Raw genomic sequence first — 18929 nt, forward strand, 5'->3', positions numbered from 1 at the left:
GCGTCCCTCTAAACTTTCAGCTCATACAATGAGAAGACTGATCAGAGATGCAGCCAAGAGGCCCATGATCACTCTGGATGAACTGCAGAGATCTACAGCTGAGGCGGAGACTTCTGTCCATAGGACAACAATCAGTCGTATACTGCACAAATCTGGCCTTTATGGAAGAGTGGCAAGAAGAAAGCCATTTCTTAAAGATATCCATAAAAGTGTCGTTTAAAGTTTGCCAAAAAGCCACCTGGGAGACACACCAAACATGTGGAAGAAGGTGCTCTGGTCAGATGAAACCAAAATCAAACTTTTTGGCAACAATGCAAAACGTTATGTTTGGCGTAAAAGCAACACAGCTCATCACCCTGAACACACCATCCCCACTGTCAAACATGGTGGTGGCAGCATCATGGTTTGGGCCTGCTTTTCTTCAGCAGGGACAGGGAAGATGGTTAAAATTGATGGGAAGATGGATGGAGCCAAATACAGGACCATTCTGGAAGAAAACCTGATGGAGTCTGCAAAAGACCTGAGACTGGGACTGAGATTTGTCTTCCAACAAGACAATGATCCAAAACATAAAGCAAAATCTACAATGGAATGGTTCACAAATAAACATATCCAGGTGTTAGAATGGCCAAGTCAAAGTCCAGACCTGAATCCAATCGAGAATCTGTGGAAAGAACTGAAAACTGCTGTTCACAAACGCTCTCCATCCAACCTCACTGAGCTCGAGCTGTTTTGGCAAGGAGGAATGGGAAAAATGTCGTCTCCTCGATGTGCAAAACTGATAGAGACATACCCCAAGCAACTTACAGCTGTAATCGCAGCAAAAGGTGGCGCTACAAAGTATTAACTTTAGAGGGGGCTGAATAATTTTGCTCCAATATTTCAGTTTTTATTTGTTTAAAAGGTTTGAAATATCCAATAAATTTCGTTCCACTTCATGATTGTGTCCCACTTGTTGTTGATTCTTCACAAAAAAATTACAGTTTTATATCTTTGTTTGAGGACTGAAATGTGGCAAAAAGTCGAAAAAGTCTAAAGGGGCGAATACTTTCGCAAGGCACTGTATATAAGCATATGTTTTTTTTTTTAATGTAAAAGTAACCAGTAACCTCTTTAATTTTACCTAAGTTACAATACAGCTGTAAAGTGAGGTTAAGTTTATTGAAAATATGCATAATGTACTCTTATCATGGACCTTTAATGTGTTCTGCTATTAAATAGTCCACTGAGATGGACACAGAGTTCAGCACACAGTGTGTTTTAATTTATAGTTGTAGATAAGATAACAGTGCATGTTATCTGAAAAACAAAATGCGAAAAAAAAATAATTATTAAATGTATGGGTTTTTGAACAACAACCTGAAATTGGTTGGGAAGTTTTTACAGCTGGAAAAATTTCTTTTTTTTTTAAAGAAAAAAAATTTTTTTTTTTTAGAAAATAAGTTAATAATTTTTTTTAGAGAAAAAAAAAAAAAAAAAAAAAACACATCTAGGTTGAAAAAAGTTAAAAAAAAATAAAAATAAAAGTTTTTTTATTTTTTAAAATTTTTTTTTTTTTTTTTTTTGTTTTTAATTTTTATTTTTTTTTGTTTTTTTTGGTGGTCCCCCTTAAAAAAAAAACAACAACCCATTCCCTTGTTTTTTTAATTAATTTAGTTGCTTGCTTTTCCTTTTTTTTTAATTTTAAGTAACACTCCTGTTATGACTACTTCTGATTGAGTGCGGTTGTTGTTTGTTTTTTTTTTTTTGAGTTTTAAAGTTTACTTTTTTTAATAAGTTTGCATTAACCCAGAAACACTAATTTTTAAAAGCTTTTTTATTGTTGTGTTTTTGTGTTGTGGGTGTTTAAAAAAGGGAAGGGAAAATAAAAAAGGCTCTGGTTTCAAAGCTTTCCTTTTCAAACAAAAAATTTACAAAAAAAAAAAACCCCAATAAAAAATTAATAAAAAAATAATAACAACAAAATTATTACAACAAAAAAAAACAAATCAAAAAAAAAAAAAAATAACAAAATTAAAATAAAAAAATATATTTTTAAAAAAAATTATATTTTTTTTAATAATTTATTAAGAAAGGTTTGGTTGGATGGGCACAGGATGTGTGGTTAGAGGGGTATTGGGTTTTTGTTTTTTTTTTTTTTTTGCTTTTTTGTTAAGCAAACCTTAGTTTTTATTTTTGCTTTTTATAATAATTTATATATTATTGTTTGTTTTATAAATGTTTATTTTAAATAAAATTATTAAAACAAAAACCTTCTAAAAAACATATTTTTTTTGCATTTAATTTTTTTTTTTCTTTTTATTTTTTTCTTTTTTTATTTCGAGATAAAAACACATAAATTAAAATCAAAAGAAATACACATAAAGGCACAAAAGAAAAAAGTGGAAGGGCACCAAATCCCCCCCCCAAAAAAAATCACAGTAGAAAAAAAAAAGAATAAACTTATTTTTAGGTTTATTCATACCTCCAAAATGAAACAAAGTTTCCTCACTTTTTACCAAATATATAAAAAAAATATATAAAAAAAAATAAAAAAAAAAAAAAAAAAAAAAAAATTTTATCATTAAATTTTATTATTTTTTTGCTTTTTTGTTTTTTTTTTTTTTAATTTTTTTTTTTTGTTTTTATAAAAAAATAAAATAAAATTAAAATTTAAAATTATTCAATACAGGAAAAAGAAAGGTTAAATTTTGATTTTTTTATTTTTTTGTTTTTGTTGCCTCTTATTTTTTTTTTTTTTTTTTTTTTTTTAAAATTTTTTTTTTTTATTTTTTTTTAATAAAATTTTATTATATTTAATTTTTTTTAATTAATATTTAAAATATTAAAATTAAAAAATTAATTTATACTTTTTTTTTATAAAAATTTTTTTTAAAATTTTTTGTAAAAAAAAAAAAAATAATTATTTTATTATATAAATAATATTTATTAAAACAAGTTAAAACATCTCTACAAACTTATCCTATTAAAAATATTAAATAAAAAAAAAAAAAAAACTAATAAATTTAGTGAGGGGTTGGTTGAAAATAAGCGGGAGTGCACTGTGTGTAAATTACAATGATGATTTTATTGAGGTTGGTTCCTGCAGCTCTACATTGAGGAGGAGCAGTGCTCCAAATGAAACCAGAAATACAACATTTACATACCAGATACAAACACATAACACATTCACTTCCGATACCAGATCTTCAATTTCTTCTCACGTTTGATTTTCTTCTGCAGCTGTAAAGTCCCGTAGAGGAGAGCCTCTGCAGTGGGGGGACAACCTGAAGACAGGTGGGGAAAAACAGAGCAACTCTTTATTATTGTTTGGTAGAAATTTGCTCATACTGACAGCAGAACAACAATATCATGCACTCATCTTGTACTTCTATTTATTAAAATACAAGTACTACCACCAGTACTACTTATATTACGAGTAATTATTAATAATCCAAGTATATATAGTATTATATTTGGTAATAAATCTACTACTGCTACATTACAGCTGCTACCAATAAGAACAATAATTACTAGTGCTTTTACTACTACTAGTTATAAACTACTTCTACTGTTCCTAAATGTGATCCTTAATTGTGCACCAGAGCGATGATACAACGACCACTGACATTTAGCAGTTATATCAAGGTGCCCTTAACCCCGACCGCTCCAGTGGAGCTGCTCAGTGGCCAGCAGGTCAGACTGTGGTTGTACTGGGCAGCTTCCAGGTACGAATGGGTCACTGTGTGAATGTGACAGGTTGTCGTTGCAAATGAGAATTTGTTCTCAATCGACTTACCTGGATAAATAAAAATAAAAACACTTGAAAGGAAAATGTCTGGACTCAACCTACACGGCCAAAAGTATGCGGACGACACCCAATGGGCCTGGCTTTGTGCACGGGGCATTGTTAGGTTGAAACAGAAAAGGGTTTTATTTGTTGAAAGCACACTATTGTCTCAAATATCATTGTATGCTGTGGCATTCACATTTCTCAAACACCAAGGCCGTCGACATACTTATGGCAATAAAGTGTATGTTGGAAATAACCTCTTTTTAATGGACAGTCTTTTTTCATTGCTGTTTATAAAGGAATTTGTAGATTTTGTCATTTTCATATGGTGCAGTAAATGTTTACCTGGAACATAAATGTCTACCGGGACGATTCGGTCGCAACCTCTGACGACAGCATAGGAGTAGTGGTAGTAGCCTCCACCATTAGCACAGCTGGAAGAGGAAAATTATGGGGACACTTTTATTAAGACACCCTAAACACACACTGTATGTATTAGACAGCTATAAAAGTGCAAAATCATTTCACTTGCAGCACACCATGACCACAACCAAATATGGCATATTTACATTTCATGTAAATGCTTGTGGCCATAAAACAGAAATAAGGAACATTGGACAAAATCAGTAATTAAAGTGATGGTTCGGAGTAATTTCACCCTAGGGTCCTTTGCACCATGACCTCGAGCCAAAAACCCCCAGAAGCTTTTTTCACCTGGGTCGAACATTGAGAGCGTTAGCGTAGCGTAGCGTTATCATCTGAATAGCTTAGCGCAGAGGCTAATGGATCCGAAGTGTCTCTTAACATTACCCCACTAATAATGCCCGAAATGATACCAAACGTCTACAGTAGTACAAATAGGTTATGCACTCATAAAACGATGGATTGTAAAATTTGTAAGTACACCAGAAGTTTATGTAAATAACACTTTCCTGCTGGCTTCTGCTCTCTGCTGCTGCTGCTGCTGCTGTTACTACCGGGCAGTAAGGGTGCTTAGGGACATCTACAAATTACAAACACGAAAAGAGATGCAACAAAAATATTTATTAATTTAATGATTAAATAAGGTAATGTCTCCAAACTTACCTCAATTATTACTTGTCTCCTGCTAGTTATACTACAGCACTTACTTTAAAAAATAAGTTAAATTAAAAATATTTTTGTTGCATCTCTTTTCGGTGGTTTAATTTGTAGAATCCATAATACCATCTTCTGTGCATAACAGCAAGAAAGGCAGAAGCCAGCGCGGCATGTTATTTATAAACTTCTAGTGTACTTTAAAATAAAAAACTATAACCTATATAACTACAGTATAGACCTTTGGTATCATTTCGGCATTATAGTCGGATAATATAAAAACATTTTATTTATTATTTTTTTTTTTTTTTTTTTTTTTTCTTTTTTACTCTACGCTATAACTTCCCAATGTTAGACCCAGGTGAAAAAAGCTTCTGGGGGGGTGTTTGGCTCGAGGTCATGGTGCAAAGGATCCTAGGGTGAAATTACTCCAAACCATCACTTTAACCAAGTCACAGAAACGCAGTAACAGCTGTGGAGACTTTATGGAAACAGGAAAGACTACGGATGACAGGTGTGGCAGGTGTTGGTGCATGACAAAGATTTGCTGAGGAAGAGGAGGGCAGTGCTGTTACCTTACCTTCCCATGGATATGACGTATCTGGGCTCAGGCATCTGGTCGTACACCTGTTGGAAAGAAGACGCAGTTCAGTCAGTCTTACATAATGTCTGACTAAGATCTAATCTGTCCTTTCAGCTGGAGGAAAGCTTCATGCCTGTCTACCAATCCTGCGACAGACTGGTCATAATCCAGCCAGCATTTAAACAGCTATACTGTTCTCAGCGCTCCCATCCTGCAGACAGGCTGAGAGAGAGCAACTTGCAATGTCTATGAGCAGGAAACCAGGTTTGTCCATAGTTTTTCCAGACCTGAATCAAACCTGAGACAGCTGCTGGGATGTTGTTTGGAGCGTTATTTGTTGAATTACACACAACAACAAAAAATGCTGATTAGCTGTGGTTACATCCCAACCTTTCCCTCCCTCACCTTGCGCAGAGCCGGAGCCATCTTATTGGTAAGCGTGCCTGCCACAATCATGACATCCGCCTGTCGGGGACTTGCTCTGAACACCACTCCGAAGCGGTCCATGTCGTAACGAGGTGCCGCCATGTGCATCATCTCCACCGCGCAGCATGCCAGGCCAAAGGTCATAGGCCACAGAGAGCTCTGATGGGGGTCGCAGAGCAGCGATAAGTCAGCAAAACACAACAACAGAGCAGCCACATTAACACAGTTACTTAAGGTACCGTCCAAAACACACATCTTCAAAGCATTGTTCAACTAGTTCAAGACGAGCAGGGAGCACATCAATATATCAGCTTTAAGAGGCAAAGCCAATATATATTGACATTATTCTCTCTGCTGATATTTGGCAGATTTTGAAGTTTCTTCTTTTTTTTCAAGAAATTCAGGACATGGACGAAATGACCCATGCAAATGCAGCAGCCTGGCAGTAAATAACAGTTTGATGAAGCTCATGAGGGTCAAGTTATGTTTTATTGAGACTTAGTGGTGTTGTTAAACAAATACCCCATAACTACATTCCAGACAGTGTTTGTGAGGATCCACTTAGAAACCTGCATTTTGGCATGTGGTTGTTTTTAGGATTTTCCTTGTTACTAAATTACACAGATGTGCTGTATTTGCGGGCAACAACTCTCTAGCTTGTTAATACCTCTTTCATTTGACTTTTGTTCCCTTAAAAACTGTGACCATGAGACCTCTGGTAAAGATGACATACTGTTCAGCCAGTGGTATTCATCTCATTAAATATTCCCTTAATTGCTGGTGTATATTTATTTAAAAACATATTTTACAGAATAAGAAATACCTCTTCTAAAAATTGCTGGGGAACATGGTGCAAAATTAAGGCTAATGAGCAGTTAGAAGGCTCAGATTGTATACAAGCTCAGGAAGATGAACCTTCAGATTACAGATTGACAGTGGCAATTTTAAGTGAAAGACAAATAGATTTACAAAATTTACAAAAGGCAACAGCACTGACAATGTGATATTTCAAAGCCCTGACACACCAACCCGATGGTCGGCCGTTGGCCAAAGTTAGACCGGTGACCAAACAGTAACACGCTGCAAGCTGAAGTCACATCACGTCTCGAGATAGAAAAACACCGCAGACTTTGATCGATTCACTGGCAACATCCTCTCATCTACTCACCCTGCGTGCCCAGTTAACCAAGTCGTCCAGCTTAGTGATAACATACTCCCCCTTGCTGCTGGCTACAGCTGCTGGTTTGGCTGCTGCTACTGCCGTGCTCTTCTCTCTGACTGGAACCACACTGCAACAGAAGGATGGAGGGGATCTTTACTGTGCAGTGTTTACCGAGTGTCCTTTTCTTCATTCTGATATTTACAGCAGAGTATATTTTGTAAACTCACCTTGTGGTGGTATTCTCGCTTTTTGCACTGTTGTGCAGACTTCTCTGATGAACAGCAAACACTGAAATTGGCCTATAAAAAAAAAATTGAATGCCAATGAATTAAATGACCCATGAATTAATGGGATAAGTTGAGGTTCAGCTTGCTATTATCTTCAATAGCAAATACTATGACCTCTCCAAATAACAGGAACTCACAAAATATAACTAAATAAAAACTGTGTAGGTTGGAAGTGAGTTGTTAGAAACAGAAAATACTTATCAGTGCTACATGACCTACTGTGTGATGTGGTAAATAAATATAATTTTAGTGGATATACCACTCTGCATTTAGCCTACTGAGGTTAACTTCAATTAGTAGGATCTTTATAGCTGAGTAATAAATGTGTTAATGTGGGTATGAAAGACCAACTCCACCTCTGTAATACTAGATCAGCTGTGTGACCAGCAGGAAGGAGTGGGATTAAATTAAGTGTTAAAAAGAGATACAGGATTAGAAGGTTCTTACCTTGTTGAAAAGCAGCCAAACATGGCCAGGCGAGGCGCTGCAAAATAAAAGCATTAAACAAACTGAAGACATTTTACGATAGTGATGTATTTATATAAGTAGTACTTTATGTTTAATCAAATGTATTGTCCAATCACTGACCAAGGGGTGTCCTTGCTTAAAACAGTGCATTTAGTTGTGACATAAATAGTTACTTTACTGTCAAGCGGCACCGACAATTTAGTGATGTCTACAAAAGTTTAACCCTGGTGAGATTACCAACGTCAAGATTTACTCCACAGTGCTGTGGAGATAGGACTGCCTCAAGACAAACACTTTTGCAATTGTGGCCTCACTCACCCAACAGGTAGAATGTAAACCGAGAGACCATGTCTGAATCATTCAACTCTTCTGGTTAATCGGCGACATTGTGCTTTGCAATTAAATGTACCCGTCGTATTGTAACACCAGTACAGTAATATGTAATTTATGGACATTTGTTTTACTGCATTAAGTGCTGCTTAGTGTGTTTAATGCATGCCGAATTGGAGACTAGCCCCTTGCGATTTGTAAAAGCCCTTAAGTACTATACTTCATACAGCATAATGTTGGCAAATACATATGACAACCTTAAAATTGTAAGAGTTTCCAAAAGTAACACGCACTGGGGCTAACGACATATCTGGCATTGTAATCCACCCACAATGTAAATGAACATTTACTGACAAAACAGGCACCCTGGTTAGTTTAAAGTTGAGGGGTGTTAGCTAACGCTAGCTTTGCGCTTTGACTGCTACTGGGATTGCAGCTGGAGTTCATATCAGCGCTAACCTGGTTAGCCGCCATGCTAACGCAGACAGAGCAAGGTCAGTGTGCGCATTCACCAAAAGCTACAAATCCGATTACCGACACAGTTAACTCACTGGGTAGTGCACTTGTATGTAGTTAATGTTTTAAATAATGCACATAACATAAGTCTGAAAGCACTGTAATGTTTATTAAAAGCAAGTTAGTTTGATCAAAACATCACTTACCAGCTAACGCCGCCATCTTTGGGAATGGTTACGTCAAACTGCTTCCTGTGCGTATGACGGCGCTGCTGTATCAGAAAATCCTGACCAGATACTACAAAGAATTACTTTAAGAATACAAATATTTAAATGCATTTTTCATATTCATATTATTCACTAACATTCTGGAAAAAAGTAAATCCTTTATTTTTGTGTTAGTTTAAAGCATATATATACATTTTAAACTTACTTTTTTTTAATGGATTTTATGTTAATAGCTAAGTGTCTGTGCAGAAGCTAATTGACAAACTTAAAAATACAATAGTAACAATTGCTTTCACAATTTGTCTGTGGATTAAATTAACAACTGCACTTTTATTAAACACAATCTGCCCAGTTACTCACAGTAGTCTTTAAAATAACTGGTTTTGTACTTTCACTTTAGAGGTTAGGACTTGACCTAGATAATCAAATTTGGAGCAACAGCCCAGCTCTACTGGTTTAGCTGCACGTGTTGCAATAAGAAACACATTTATTTAACTACACATATCAGAATCGCAATATACTATGATTCATAAACCCTCTGTTACAACTGTGGTTGTGTTTTGGAGCTCATGAGCAAGGCACTGACTGGAGCTGCTCAGTGGCTCACAGCAGTCGACTGTGGTTTTACTGGACAGCTTCCAGTGGAGAGAGAGAAAAAGAGAGAGAGAGCTGATGAATGGGAAATGAAGTTCGGCTGTCTTTCCATGGATTTGAAAGAATACTGTATATCCTAAATCCCACAGGGCTGTGGCAAAACAGCATCGCAGGCAGAGCAGCCTGGCACGGCAGCTAATAGAGTAATAATTAATCAGACAATTATTATTTGATGAATCATTAAGTCTATAACAAGAGTCGAGAGCTCAAATTACCTCGGTGGAAAAAATAAAACTCCAGTTGAGATCGAAAGTTCATGCTAAACACTGGAAAAAGTCACACCAGATGCAAGTTGGCCTAGTTGTCATGGAAATGTAGATTTTTCTGAGCATTTTTAAGTACACCTCATCTTCAGAAAGATTGTGTAATATGGATCAAGAAGAAGACATTTCACCTGCACAATACCTCTCCATCATACCTGTCAAACTGCTCTGCATGCAATGCTGTAATGTCTGCAATGTAATTCTAGAGAAGTGAGATGCAGATGAGACAGGAAGCAGTCACTCCATGAACAAATATTTAGTCATCCACCTCTCTTTAAATCGTCTAAACCTAAAACAAAGGTTGAAGTAGACAAAAAAGGTACATTTTGGTTAGTATTCTCCCATGCAGTACTGTCACTTTTATGGACTGTTTTACTTTATGTGTTTTCTGTACTGTTACCTTTTTGTTCCGTTTTCACCCCTCTATGCACCTCTGACCAAATTAATTTCATAATAAAGTTAATAAATAAAGATAATAAAGTTATATTTGATTTAGTTTGATTTGAGTGCTGCTGGCCGTAGTTTAAGAGTTTTGTCACTGTAACTCATTGCACAGATAGGCACAGCTAATTAATTGTCAAATTTGACTTTTTATGCTCAGATTTTGCAAAGAGAAATACCCCAAATTTTATTATGTTACCTAAATTTGTGGGACAGTTTTGACAGTAAATTCTAAACATGCAGTAAGTGCTTATGAGATGTCTTGTGGGCTGGATCTAGTCCCCAGACAGCTAGTTTGAGACCCCTGGTTTACTTAATGTCAAATATGATGACTTCAAACTTGATTACTTAGTCTGACCTGCAGGCAAAAAGAAGATTTATTTTAATTTTATACTGGTATTAAATTGGTAAAATGAGGTGCGTAGGCACTGTCAGCACTGTGTTTATTAGAGACACAACGCTTCAGTTGTGTACCTTTGTCTGGCATGTGGGAATCAAACCTTTTCTTACATTAAATTGGTAAAAGCAAGTAAATCTTTGCATTTGAGGCTGACGAATGTCAAATGAATTGCCTTTAATTAAAGTAATTTGGAAAGCTCTTTAATCTCCTGTTGACTAAGTGTTCAAAAGAAAATAAGAGCATCCTGTTTTTGTTTTGCCCTCATTTTGCTCTATAAACCGAGTGAGCAGCGTCAGCATCAGCAGCAGCAGCAGCAGCGAGGACGCCAGCAGGGTGGAGATAGAGAGCAACCAGAGAACATCGAAAGCATGTTATCACGTAATGACAGTCCCGGCACTGAAAACACACACTGCAGTTTCTCCAGGAATAGCTGCTCAGTTAAACTTGTCCACATCAGCGAGGGAACTGAGAACTGGCTGGAAAAGATGAAAAAAAGTTTTTACAAATGGCTTTTATTCTGTCTTCATCATGTACAAACTTTCAAAAGTTCAAATAATAATAAAGTCTGACGACTGCAGTTGCTTTGCTTGTGGTTTTCTAGGTCAAACCAAATTCAGCCATATATATATATATATAGCAGAGCTTTTATGTACTTAAGAGTTCAAAACATTAAATATAGGCACTGGAATAGCGTAAAAGGACAAATGTTTCAAGACTACAGCATTGTTCAAAGGCGTCCCCTGCCACTAGCAGGCAAAGAGCTTTGGCATTTCAGATAATAAGCATGAATCCACATTTAAAAAAAAGTCCTGTATAGGAGGAGCAAAAATACAAGTTAAGCCGTCACAGACTTGGAGGTTATAGTGGCAGCGTGTGTTGCTGTGCTGAACTGCAGACCACAGGAATGGCCTATTTTGGGAAAAGATCTCCTCCTCTGAAAGAAGAAAGCGCAGCTCGCCTCCTCATTGAGCGTCCAGGATGTCTGTGGGTAGGATGTCTGGTTTGCCACTCGGGCTCTGTGATGTCTCCCCTGACCATGAAGAGGGGGTGACCTGATTATAGAGGACGTCCTGAGAGCCAAAAAGTGGCTCTTTGAGATTCAGGGTGTACACGAGGAACAGATTGAGAGCCACCATGGCGAGAAGCGGGAAGACGGTCAGGCCGGAGCCGAAGCCTCTCCAGGAGCTGCATGTGTTCAGGCTGATCCAGTAAACAAGCCTGTAGAGGATTAAACACAAAACAGGAAATCAGATCAAGTTCAACCTTCACTGATAACCACGCACAACCTCCCTGACGGTGTTTAATAAAGGAAGATTACCAGTTAAACTACCTCAGCAGAAGTATTCAGAAAACCTAAAAGTACCAATACAACGCAACAATGCAAAATTACTCCATTACATTTGTGGTTTTGATTTTATTCTTTATATCAAATAAAAATAAGTTTAATATGTGCTGCTTTGTGGTCATGAACATCACAGTTCTGTCTTTACATGTCAGTTTTCTTTATTGTGAACCGATGTGACCTGTGTTTTATGTCTGTGTATCAAAGTCACAAGTTTTTAAACCAGAATTAACACAGTTTAATCCTGGATCAGTTTCCTTTATCAAACACCCCTTCGGTCCACATTTGGGCCTCACCTTCCAAAGAGGAACATGGCGACCAGTATGGGCACCAACTTCAGCTGGTCTTGAGGCAGTAAAGCGGCCATAACGACGAGGTTGAGGACGTAGAGGAGTAACTGTTCCAAGGACGCCGTGACAAAGAGCTGCTGCAGCGCCCGTCTTCTGGGAAACGACTCCTGCAGACTGAAGGAGCCTGTGCAGAACTGGCAGGCTGCACCCATGAGCATTGCTGCGAGGGATGAAAGAGCAATAAGTCAGTTAGCATCTTGACTCTTGGCCATCTTTCCACAAACAACTCCTAGCTGCACTTGATCTCATCTGACAGCATACTTTGTCAATATCTTCATTTGAATACAGCAACTGCCAGCAGAATGGCCTACATGCAATACTCCTCACTGTCATCAGCTTGACAAATAGGTGAGAGGAAAATGGTCTTTGGTTTGGATGTTTTTGCCACCTGCCCTCTCCCTTTTTGTCGCCCAGGTTGGAAAGTGATTAAAATATTCTGAAACAATTAGGCCACAGCCTGGGAGACGAGAGACGCTGCCAACCTCTTATTGTAGTTTCCATTTAAAGCTATGTGCAGGAGAAGGAAATTATGCTTCTCTCTAGAGGCCCTGGGAGACGTCTGCTGCACTGAGGTTGAAAGCGCATGAAATTAAAGGGGACAGGATACATTGAAACATTCCAAGACAAGGCGGCTAGACAAACCAAATCCTCTCTTAATCTTTATCTTTCATTTGTGGCGCTCACATGGCTGTTTTTCTACGTCAGCGTACAGGTGTTTGAAGCGTACCGAGCAGGATGGGGACGGCTGCCACCACGCAGCAGCAGAAGGTGAAAACGATGCGGCTGGCTATGTCGGGGCAGTCGGGGGGTTTAATTGGGACATAGAAATAGAGTGCATAGAGGATCCCAGCTGCACACAGAAGAGAAGCCAGGACTGAGAAGAAAGCAGGAACTCGGCCGCTCTGACAGCATTTACACTGGCAGCAGCAACAGCAGCATCGTCCCCGATCTGAAGCCTCCTCCGCGGCCTCGCAAGTCTCTCCCCGCCCCACTGAGCTCCACACAGTCAGCTCCACGCTCTCTGGCAGCGGGCCTATCAGAGGTCGACCCTCATCCACAGTGCAGTCCAGATTGGTGGATTCTGGACTCCATCTCGGTGTGTCTGTGCCGTTGGACATGTCTCCCTGAGAGGCTGGGGTTGGAAAGCTGATGCAGTTTTCCGTGGCGGCATCCAAATTGTGTGCAGTGATGATCGGACTGGAAAGAGTTTGATCGAGCTCTCCCTCCTCAGTCTGATCTGCTCGTGGCTCATCTGGGAGGTCGTCGCCGGGCTGCTGGTGGCAGGGAGCAGAGCCTGTTCAAACCAGAGCACATTTTACTACACAATCCAAAACCAGATACTGAGAGCAATCAACTGCAGACTCACGCTAATCAATCATTCCCTTACTTCATGTCAGGCCTGGGTTTCATGTAACATTGCAGAGGGGTGGCCACACGGATTAACCTAATAGGAGGCCCCGGGGCCAATAATTGCTGTTGGGCCCCTATTGACCCACCCTCTGTCCCCTCCTCCACGTTCCTACAGTTTCAGTGGACACAGAGACCCAGAAACCAACCAGTACTCCTGTGCAAGAATATTACAACATGATCACAAGTTTTCTTTGTGTCAACTAGTTTGTGATAATTTGATCAAACATTAAGTAATTTAGGAATATGCACCACATAAACAACATATAAATAGACATACCTACAGTACTGAAACTAGAGCCTCTACATGAGCACACAATAAGATCATGATGCACCTTAGTTGAAAATTGTACAATTATGAATAGACAGTGAACTTGGAGCTTTCGGAGTGTCTGGGGATCTGGGGCCCTGGCCGGATGATAATCCAGCTTTGGGCATCTTGTTAAACTGATAAAGTTTCCTTTTCACCTTTTAATCAATAGAATCATATTATATAGAATCAATTATTTACTTTCTATCAAGCATCTGGTGGCAATGTGCCGAAAGAGGAATTGTGGACATCTACAGATGTTCTCTCAACTTTTACAAAAGTGTTTTCATTGTTGCTACAGGCGATTGTATCAACATCCATGAAACATCTAAATGATTTATTGGTTGAAGGATTGCAAACATTCACCCACTTCATATTATAGATGATGTCTCCCTCCTGCAGGACTGCAGCACTTCAGACTCTAAATATGTCTGAAACTTGTCTCTCCAATATAATCTTTTTTCTTCCTAATAAGTTAGTTTGTTACATTATTATATGCATGTGCCTGGTCCACCTGGACTTCATAAGCCACTACAAATACAAAGAACATAACTTTTTACATATAACCAACAAACAAAGAACTTTGTCTCCTGTCCCGAGCTTGAAAACAAAGGCTCCTTTTTCTAAAACACAACTCAAGTTTTTTTTTTTTTTTTATATTCCATCCAGAAAAACTCATGCAGGGCATTTTACTAAAAAGTGCAGTTCTTAAATCGGCATACAATGAGCAATTAAATATAGTCTTCAATATCACATAACTTACATAAGAAAACAAAGTCCTCAGGGAGAAGACACTTAAAGCAACACTAAAGCACTTTTCCCGCTTTGGTCCCCCTACAGGTTGGAAGCGGAATTGTCCATTACATTACATTACATTACATTATGCAAGTTTGCCAGATCGGGCAGCGGATCTGTAGTTAGAATGACAATTCCGCTTCCAACCTGTAGGGGGACCGAAGCGGGAAAAGTGCTTTAGTGTTGCTTTAAACCAGCCTGTTTCTAAAGCTGAATGTAACTGTACTGGACTCAATTTATTACTAATTAAAATGGGTTTTTTTCACCTCACAGTGCTTTGTTATGTCCTCACCAGCACTACAAACAACTTATACAATTTCAAACTATATAAAAACCTTTTATGCAAGGCATAAATGTCGATTTAATCCAGAGCTCAGGTAGGTACATCTACACATGTGCTTAACCTTAACCTTAAAAAACTCATTTTATTGTGCACTGCTTAGGCTAATAACTGTTCAACTGTTCAACTCTCTTTGGATCCAGTCTGGACTCAAACTCCACTTCACTTCTATGCTAATTTGCTCTGGCCTCCCCTCAAATCCTGCAGCTCCATCAGACAGACAGTAAAAAACAGCAGTAATAACTCACTTCTTGGTTGATTGGTTGCTGGTGGTGGTTCAAGGGAGCGCTGGGAGCCGGAGACGGAGTGGGAGGACGAGTGCAGCTCCTCCACCGAGGACTCGGGACTGTCTGACACCGGCGCCAAGGAGATCTGAGTGTCCAGGTCCAGGAAGGGGGAGAAGGAGAGCCTGGTCGGGTCGATGTCCTGGAGCTGGTTGATGATGTCGCTGATGGACTCCTTCATGCTGTCGAGCTCCTTCACATTCTGCCGCTTAGTGGCCTGAAGCCCCGAGGTGCTCATAGTCACACAGCCTGAGAGGAGCAGGAAGAGGTCCAGACAAAAAAACAGACCAGAAACCAGTTAAAAAACACCAAAGCAGGGACTCACAGGGCAATAAAACCTCCTCCATTCTGCTCCAAGTGTCAGAGAAGCCAAATGAGTACACGTGTTCCCACAGTGTCTCATCTTTATAAAAAATAGTCACTTTCTTTCAAGCATCAGGTGGCACTTGTGGAAAAAGAAGCCACCTCAGAATAAATCCTGACAGAATATTTAAGGTCATTAAAAAAAGATTTGGAATCCAAAAAACATTTAACATAGCACTTTGTAACTTCTGTTTTAGAAAAACATTTAGTTTACCATTTTTTTTTATTAACAATGGTAGCATTTAAAAATTGGCAAATATAAATCCTTAAAACCAAAACTTCACAGGGACTTTATGTGGTTATGTTATGTGAGGAAAGGGGCATTTTTGGGGAGGGAATAAAGGAAATCAGTGTTGATATGTCTGTGGCTGTACAATAATCAGCACTGACAGGAAGTCAAAGTTTATCTTCCTCTGCAAGGTAACGCTGCCTGTGCAGGTTTGAACTGTTATCGTTTAAGTTTTCTTGAGATCATTTTCCCCCAAAAAATCAACACATGTAAGGAATTATATCCTGATGTAATTTTGATTTTGATTTCTTTTAGGAAACACAAGAAGTAAGACTGATGAACAGCTCCAAATAAGAACAGATTGGCACACACTAAGATGCTGCAACATTTGATCATGCAGCCGGGACACTGAGGTCATGTCCTCTGTGTTTTTTTCTAAGAATCTGGAGGTGTCAACAACCTGGGGAGAGTTTACATTCGACAATTAAAAACATATTCATGGTGGGTGGTACAGGCTCATTCCAGGGTGTTTAGACTCAATACGTACATTTGAGTCAAGTATTAAGAACTAAGGTTCAAAATGAATATGAGTGTCTGTAAAACACTTAAGTTTGGGGAATATAAGAACACCACTGTAATAGCATATAGCAGATAGGATGATCACAAGGCAGGATTACGTCACTAAATACAGTGAAAGTTAATGCACAGGAAAACGATTTTCATGATTTCTTACATTTTTGTTGCCAATCCTAATGAACATCGGCGTATAATTTGAACGCAGGACTTTTACTTTACTAATACTTCTTTTAGCACTGTATGTCACTTCTTACCACTTGTGGAAAATAACTAAGTACATTTACTCAAGTAGGCCACTGTACAATTTTGAGGTACTTGTACTAATACCTTACTTGAGTATTTACTTTCTACTTCTACTCCACTCCATCTCAGAGGGAAATATTGTATTTTACTGCACTACATTTATTTAATAACTTTACTTTGCACATTTAGATTATAAATACAATCAATTCATACATGATGATGTAATATTAGCCTGTAAGCTACCCAAGTCAAATTAGATACCAGCTGCAAGTGATGAGCACATGCATAAAAAATTATAATCCAATAATATACATTATTCTGTATAATGAGTTCTTTAAGTATTAAAGTATGTTGATGCTAATATTTTTGTATTTTTACTGTAAAATATGTAATATCTGATGTAATACTTTGAATGCAGGACCTTTACTTGTACAAGAGTATTTCTACATTGTGGTATTGCTACTTTTACTTAAGCACAAGTTCTGAGTACCTATTTTATCACTGCTTCTTACTATGTAAAACGCGTAAAATAAATACTTACAGTAAGACGATTTGGACTAAACTAAAACGTCTGACAAATGAATGTAAAATAACACCAGTCACGCGCCTTTGTTGGTTTGCCGTTATTTGAACTGCATGGTGAATTTCAGAGGTTTTTATTAACATCTGCAGATTGCATTTGGAGCATTTTCTTCTGGATGTTTTTGGCGCACAACCAACTGTGGCGCAGAATAAGCACCCTAAATCTGCGGCGGGGATCTTTCTCCAAACAATTGGGGCTTTTACCATGTATAGAGCGCAAATTAGGACTCGTCGGGCTTTGGGTCGGAGGGGAAGAAGTCTCGGTGGTTATCAGAGTTGGCGTGGATGTAGAAACGCGCGTAGGGGGCAATGTGCTTTTACGTGCCCCCCAAAATGACTTTTCTCCCGCTGCTGAGCAGCAATTTCTTTTTTTATGATTCCTCTTCCACAAAGCAAGTAAAGTCTGGTCTTGTGTGGTTTAGTATAGGGGCTGCAGGAAATGCCTCATTTGGTGATTAATAAATCAAACGCGCCCGCATGAATCTGCGCGTAAAGGATACACAAGTCTTTCTCAAATAGCAGCGCTGAAACCTTATATTGTGTGGCCATTCAGCAGCAATTACAGCAGTTAACAGTCAGATCTCAGACACAATTGAGATACATAGCTCCATGAAATGCCTGTATAAGCGCTTCATTCAATTAAAAACATGCCGCGTACAAAGGGACTTACTTTAGTCGGAGGTTGCAGAGTATTTGGTGAGTTTAATCTTATCGCAGTTTAAAAAAAAACCTCTCCGTCCTTCTCTGCCTTTCTTCCCTCCCCCTCCGTTTGCTTTTTGTCTTTCAGGATCCTGAACTTCTGAATCAAATTTCAGGACGGACAAAATACTAGGATTTTCCTCCGCCCACAAGTTTTTTTTTTTTCTTTCCTGGGTACCATGTCCAACACCATATGGAGCAAATAAAGCCAGGAGGAGGAGGAGGAGGCACTTTCTCTCAGTTTACCTCCAAATTCAACATTAACAATCACATCCATCACAAACACGAGTTTAACTAAACAGGACAGTAAACATTTAAAATCAAACTAAACCTCAGCACTCCTCTAATATTCATACACAAGTGTGTACTACTGTGTAATTACTTTCCTGCACTGTTTAAGACCTGTATTTATTACTATTATGTCATTATAATGAACTACAAGATGGTCACAGGGACTTTTTTTTTCTTTAGCATTGACTTGGTATTATTAATCAATGGATAAATAATATAATTATAGACCTATATACAGTGTATGCATTACAATGAATGACCAACAGTGTGTTAAAACAGTGTATATTGATTGTATTGTACTTTGCTTCTTTTCTATAATATTCCTACAATGATTTTGTGTGCAAAGTGACTAGACGATTGACAGACTATTACTCACCAACTACTTTAATAACCGCTTAATCGTTTTACGTCAGTAATGTAAAATTATAAAGCACACATGCCAAACAATTTGCGGAGTCCACACTCTTAAATGTTAAGATCTGCTGCTTCATAGCACTGTAGATTGAATATTTGTGTTCAGGACCGCCGAAAATAATATCTAATCAGGTAATCTTAGGCCATTTTCTTTTTTT

At 38.1% G+C, this 18929-nt stretch overlaps 2 protein-coding genes across 3 annotated transcripts; both read right to left on the reverse strand.

The window, feature by feature from the left end:
* Positions 1-3048: 3048 nt before the first annotated feature.
* ndufs7 (NADH:ubiquinone oxidoreductase core subunit S7) lies at positions 3049-8783 on the reverse strand. The gene is made up of 8 exons (XM_039810904.1): positions 8768-8783; positions 7755-7791; positions 7248-7319; positions 7027-7147; positions 5838-6017; positions 5430-5476; positions 4118-4206; positions 3049-3266 (listed from the first exon to the last, which is right to left on the reverse strand). The coding sequence occupies exons 1-8, from the start codon at positions 8781-8783 to the stop codon at positions 3169-3171; spliced, it is 660 nt and encodes a 219-aa protein (XP_039666838.1). The 3' UTR covers positions 3049-3168.
* A 2259-nt stretch (positions 8784-11042) lies between these two features.
* On the reverse strand, positions 11043-18159 carry LOC120565271. 2 transcript variants are annotated; one of them, XM_039810907.1, is made up of 5 exons: positions 18038-18159; positions 15342-15623; positions 12966-13532; positions 12185-12398; positions 11043-11764 (listed from the first exon to the last, which is right to left on the reverse strand). In XM_039810907.1, the coding sequence occupies exons 2-5, from the start codon at positions 15610-15612 to the stop codon at positions 11509-11511; spliced, it is 1308 nt and encodes a 435-aa protein (XP_039666841.1). In that variant the 5' UTR covers positions 15613-15623; positions 18038-18159; the 3' UTR covers positions 11043-11508. The 2 variants fall into 2 exon arrangements, with proteins under 2 accessions (XP_039666841.1, XP_039666840.1); XM_039810906.1 differs by having other exon boundaries at positions 15339-15623.
* Between the last annotated feature and the right edge of the window lie 770 nt (positions 18160-18929).

This window comes from Perca fluviatilis, chromosome 9 (genome assembly GCF_010015445.1).
Source record: "Perca fluviatilis chromosome 9, GENO_Pfluv_1.0, whole genome shotgun sequence".
Classification (NCBI taxonomy): Eukaryota; Metazoa; Chordata; class Actinopteri; order Perciformes; family Percidae; genus Perca; species Perca fluviatilis.

Coding starts and splice junctions, on each gene's coding strand:
- LOC120565271 (XM_039810906.1), bottom strand. CDS start 15,612: ATGAGCACCTCGGGGCTTCAGGCCACTAAGCGGCAGAATGTGAAGGAG. Junction 12,399..12,965: donor AGCCGTCCCCATCCTGCTCG/GTACGCTTCAAA, acceptor CATCCCTCGCAG/CAATGCTCATGGGTGCAGCC. Junction 11,765..12,184: donor GCCATGTTCCTCTTTGGAAG/GTGAGGCCCAAA, acceptor AATCCTCTACAG/GCTTGTTTACTGGATCAGCC.
- ndufs7 (XM_039810904.1), bottom strand. Junction 7,148..7,247: donor AGCGAGAATACCACCACAAG/GTGAGTTTACAA, acceptor CTTCTGTTGCAG/TGTGGTTCCAGTCAGAGAGA. Junction 4,207..5,429: donor TACGTCATATCCATGGGAAG/GTAAGGTAACAG, acceptor TTCCTCTTCCAG/CTGTGCTAATGGTGGAGGCT.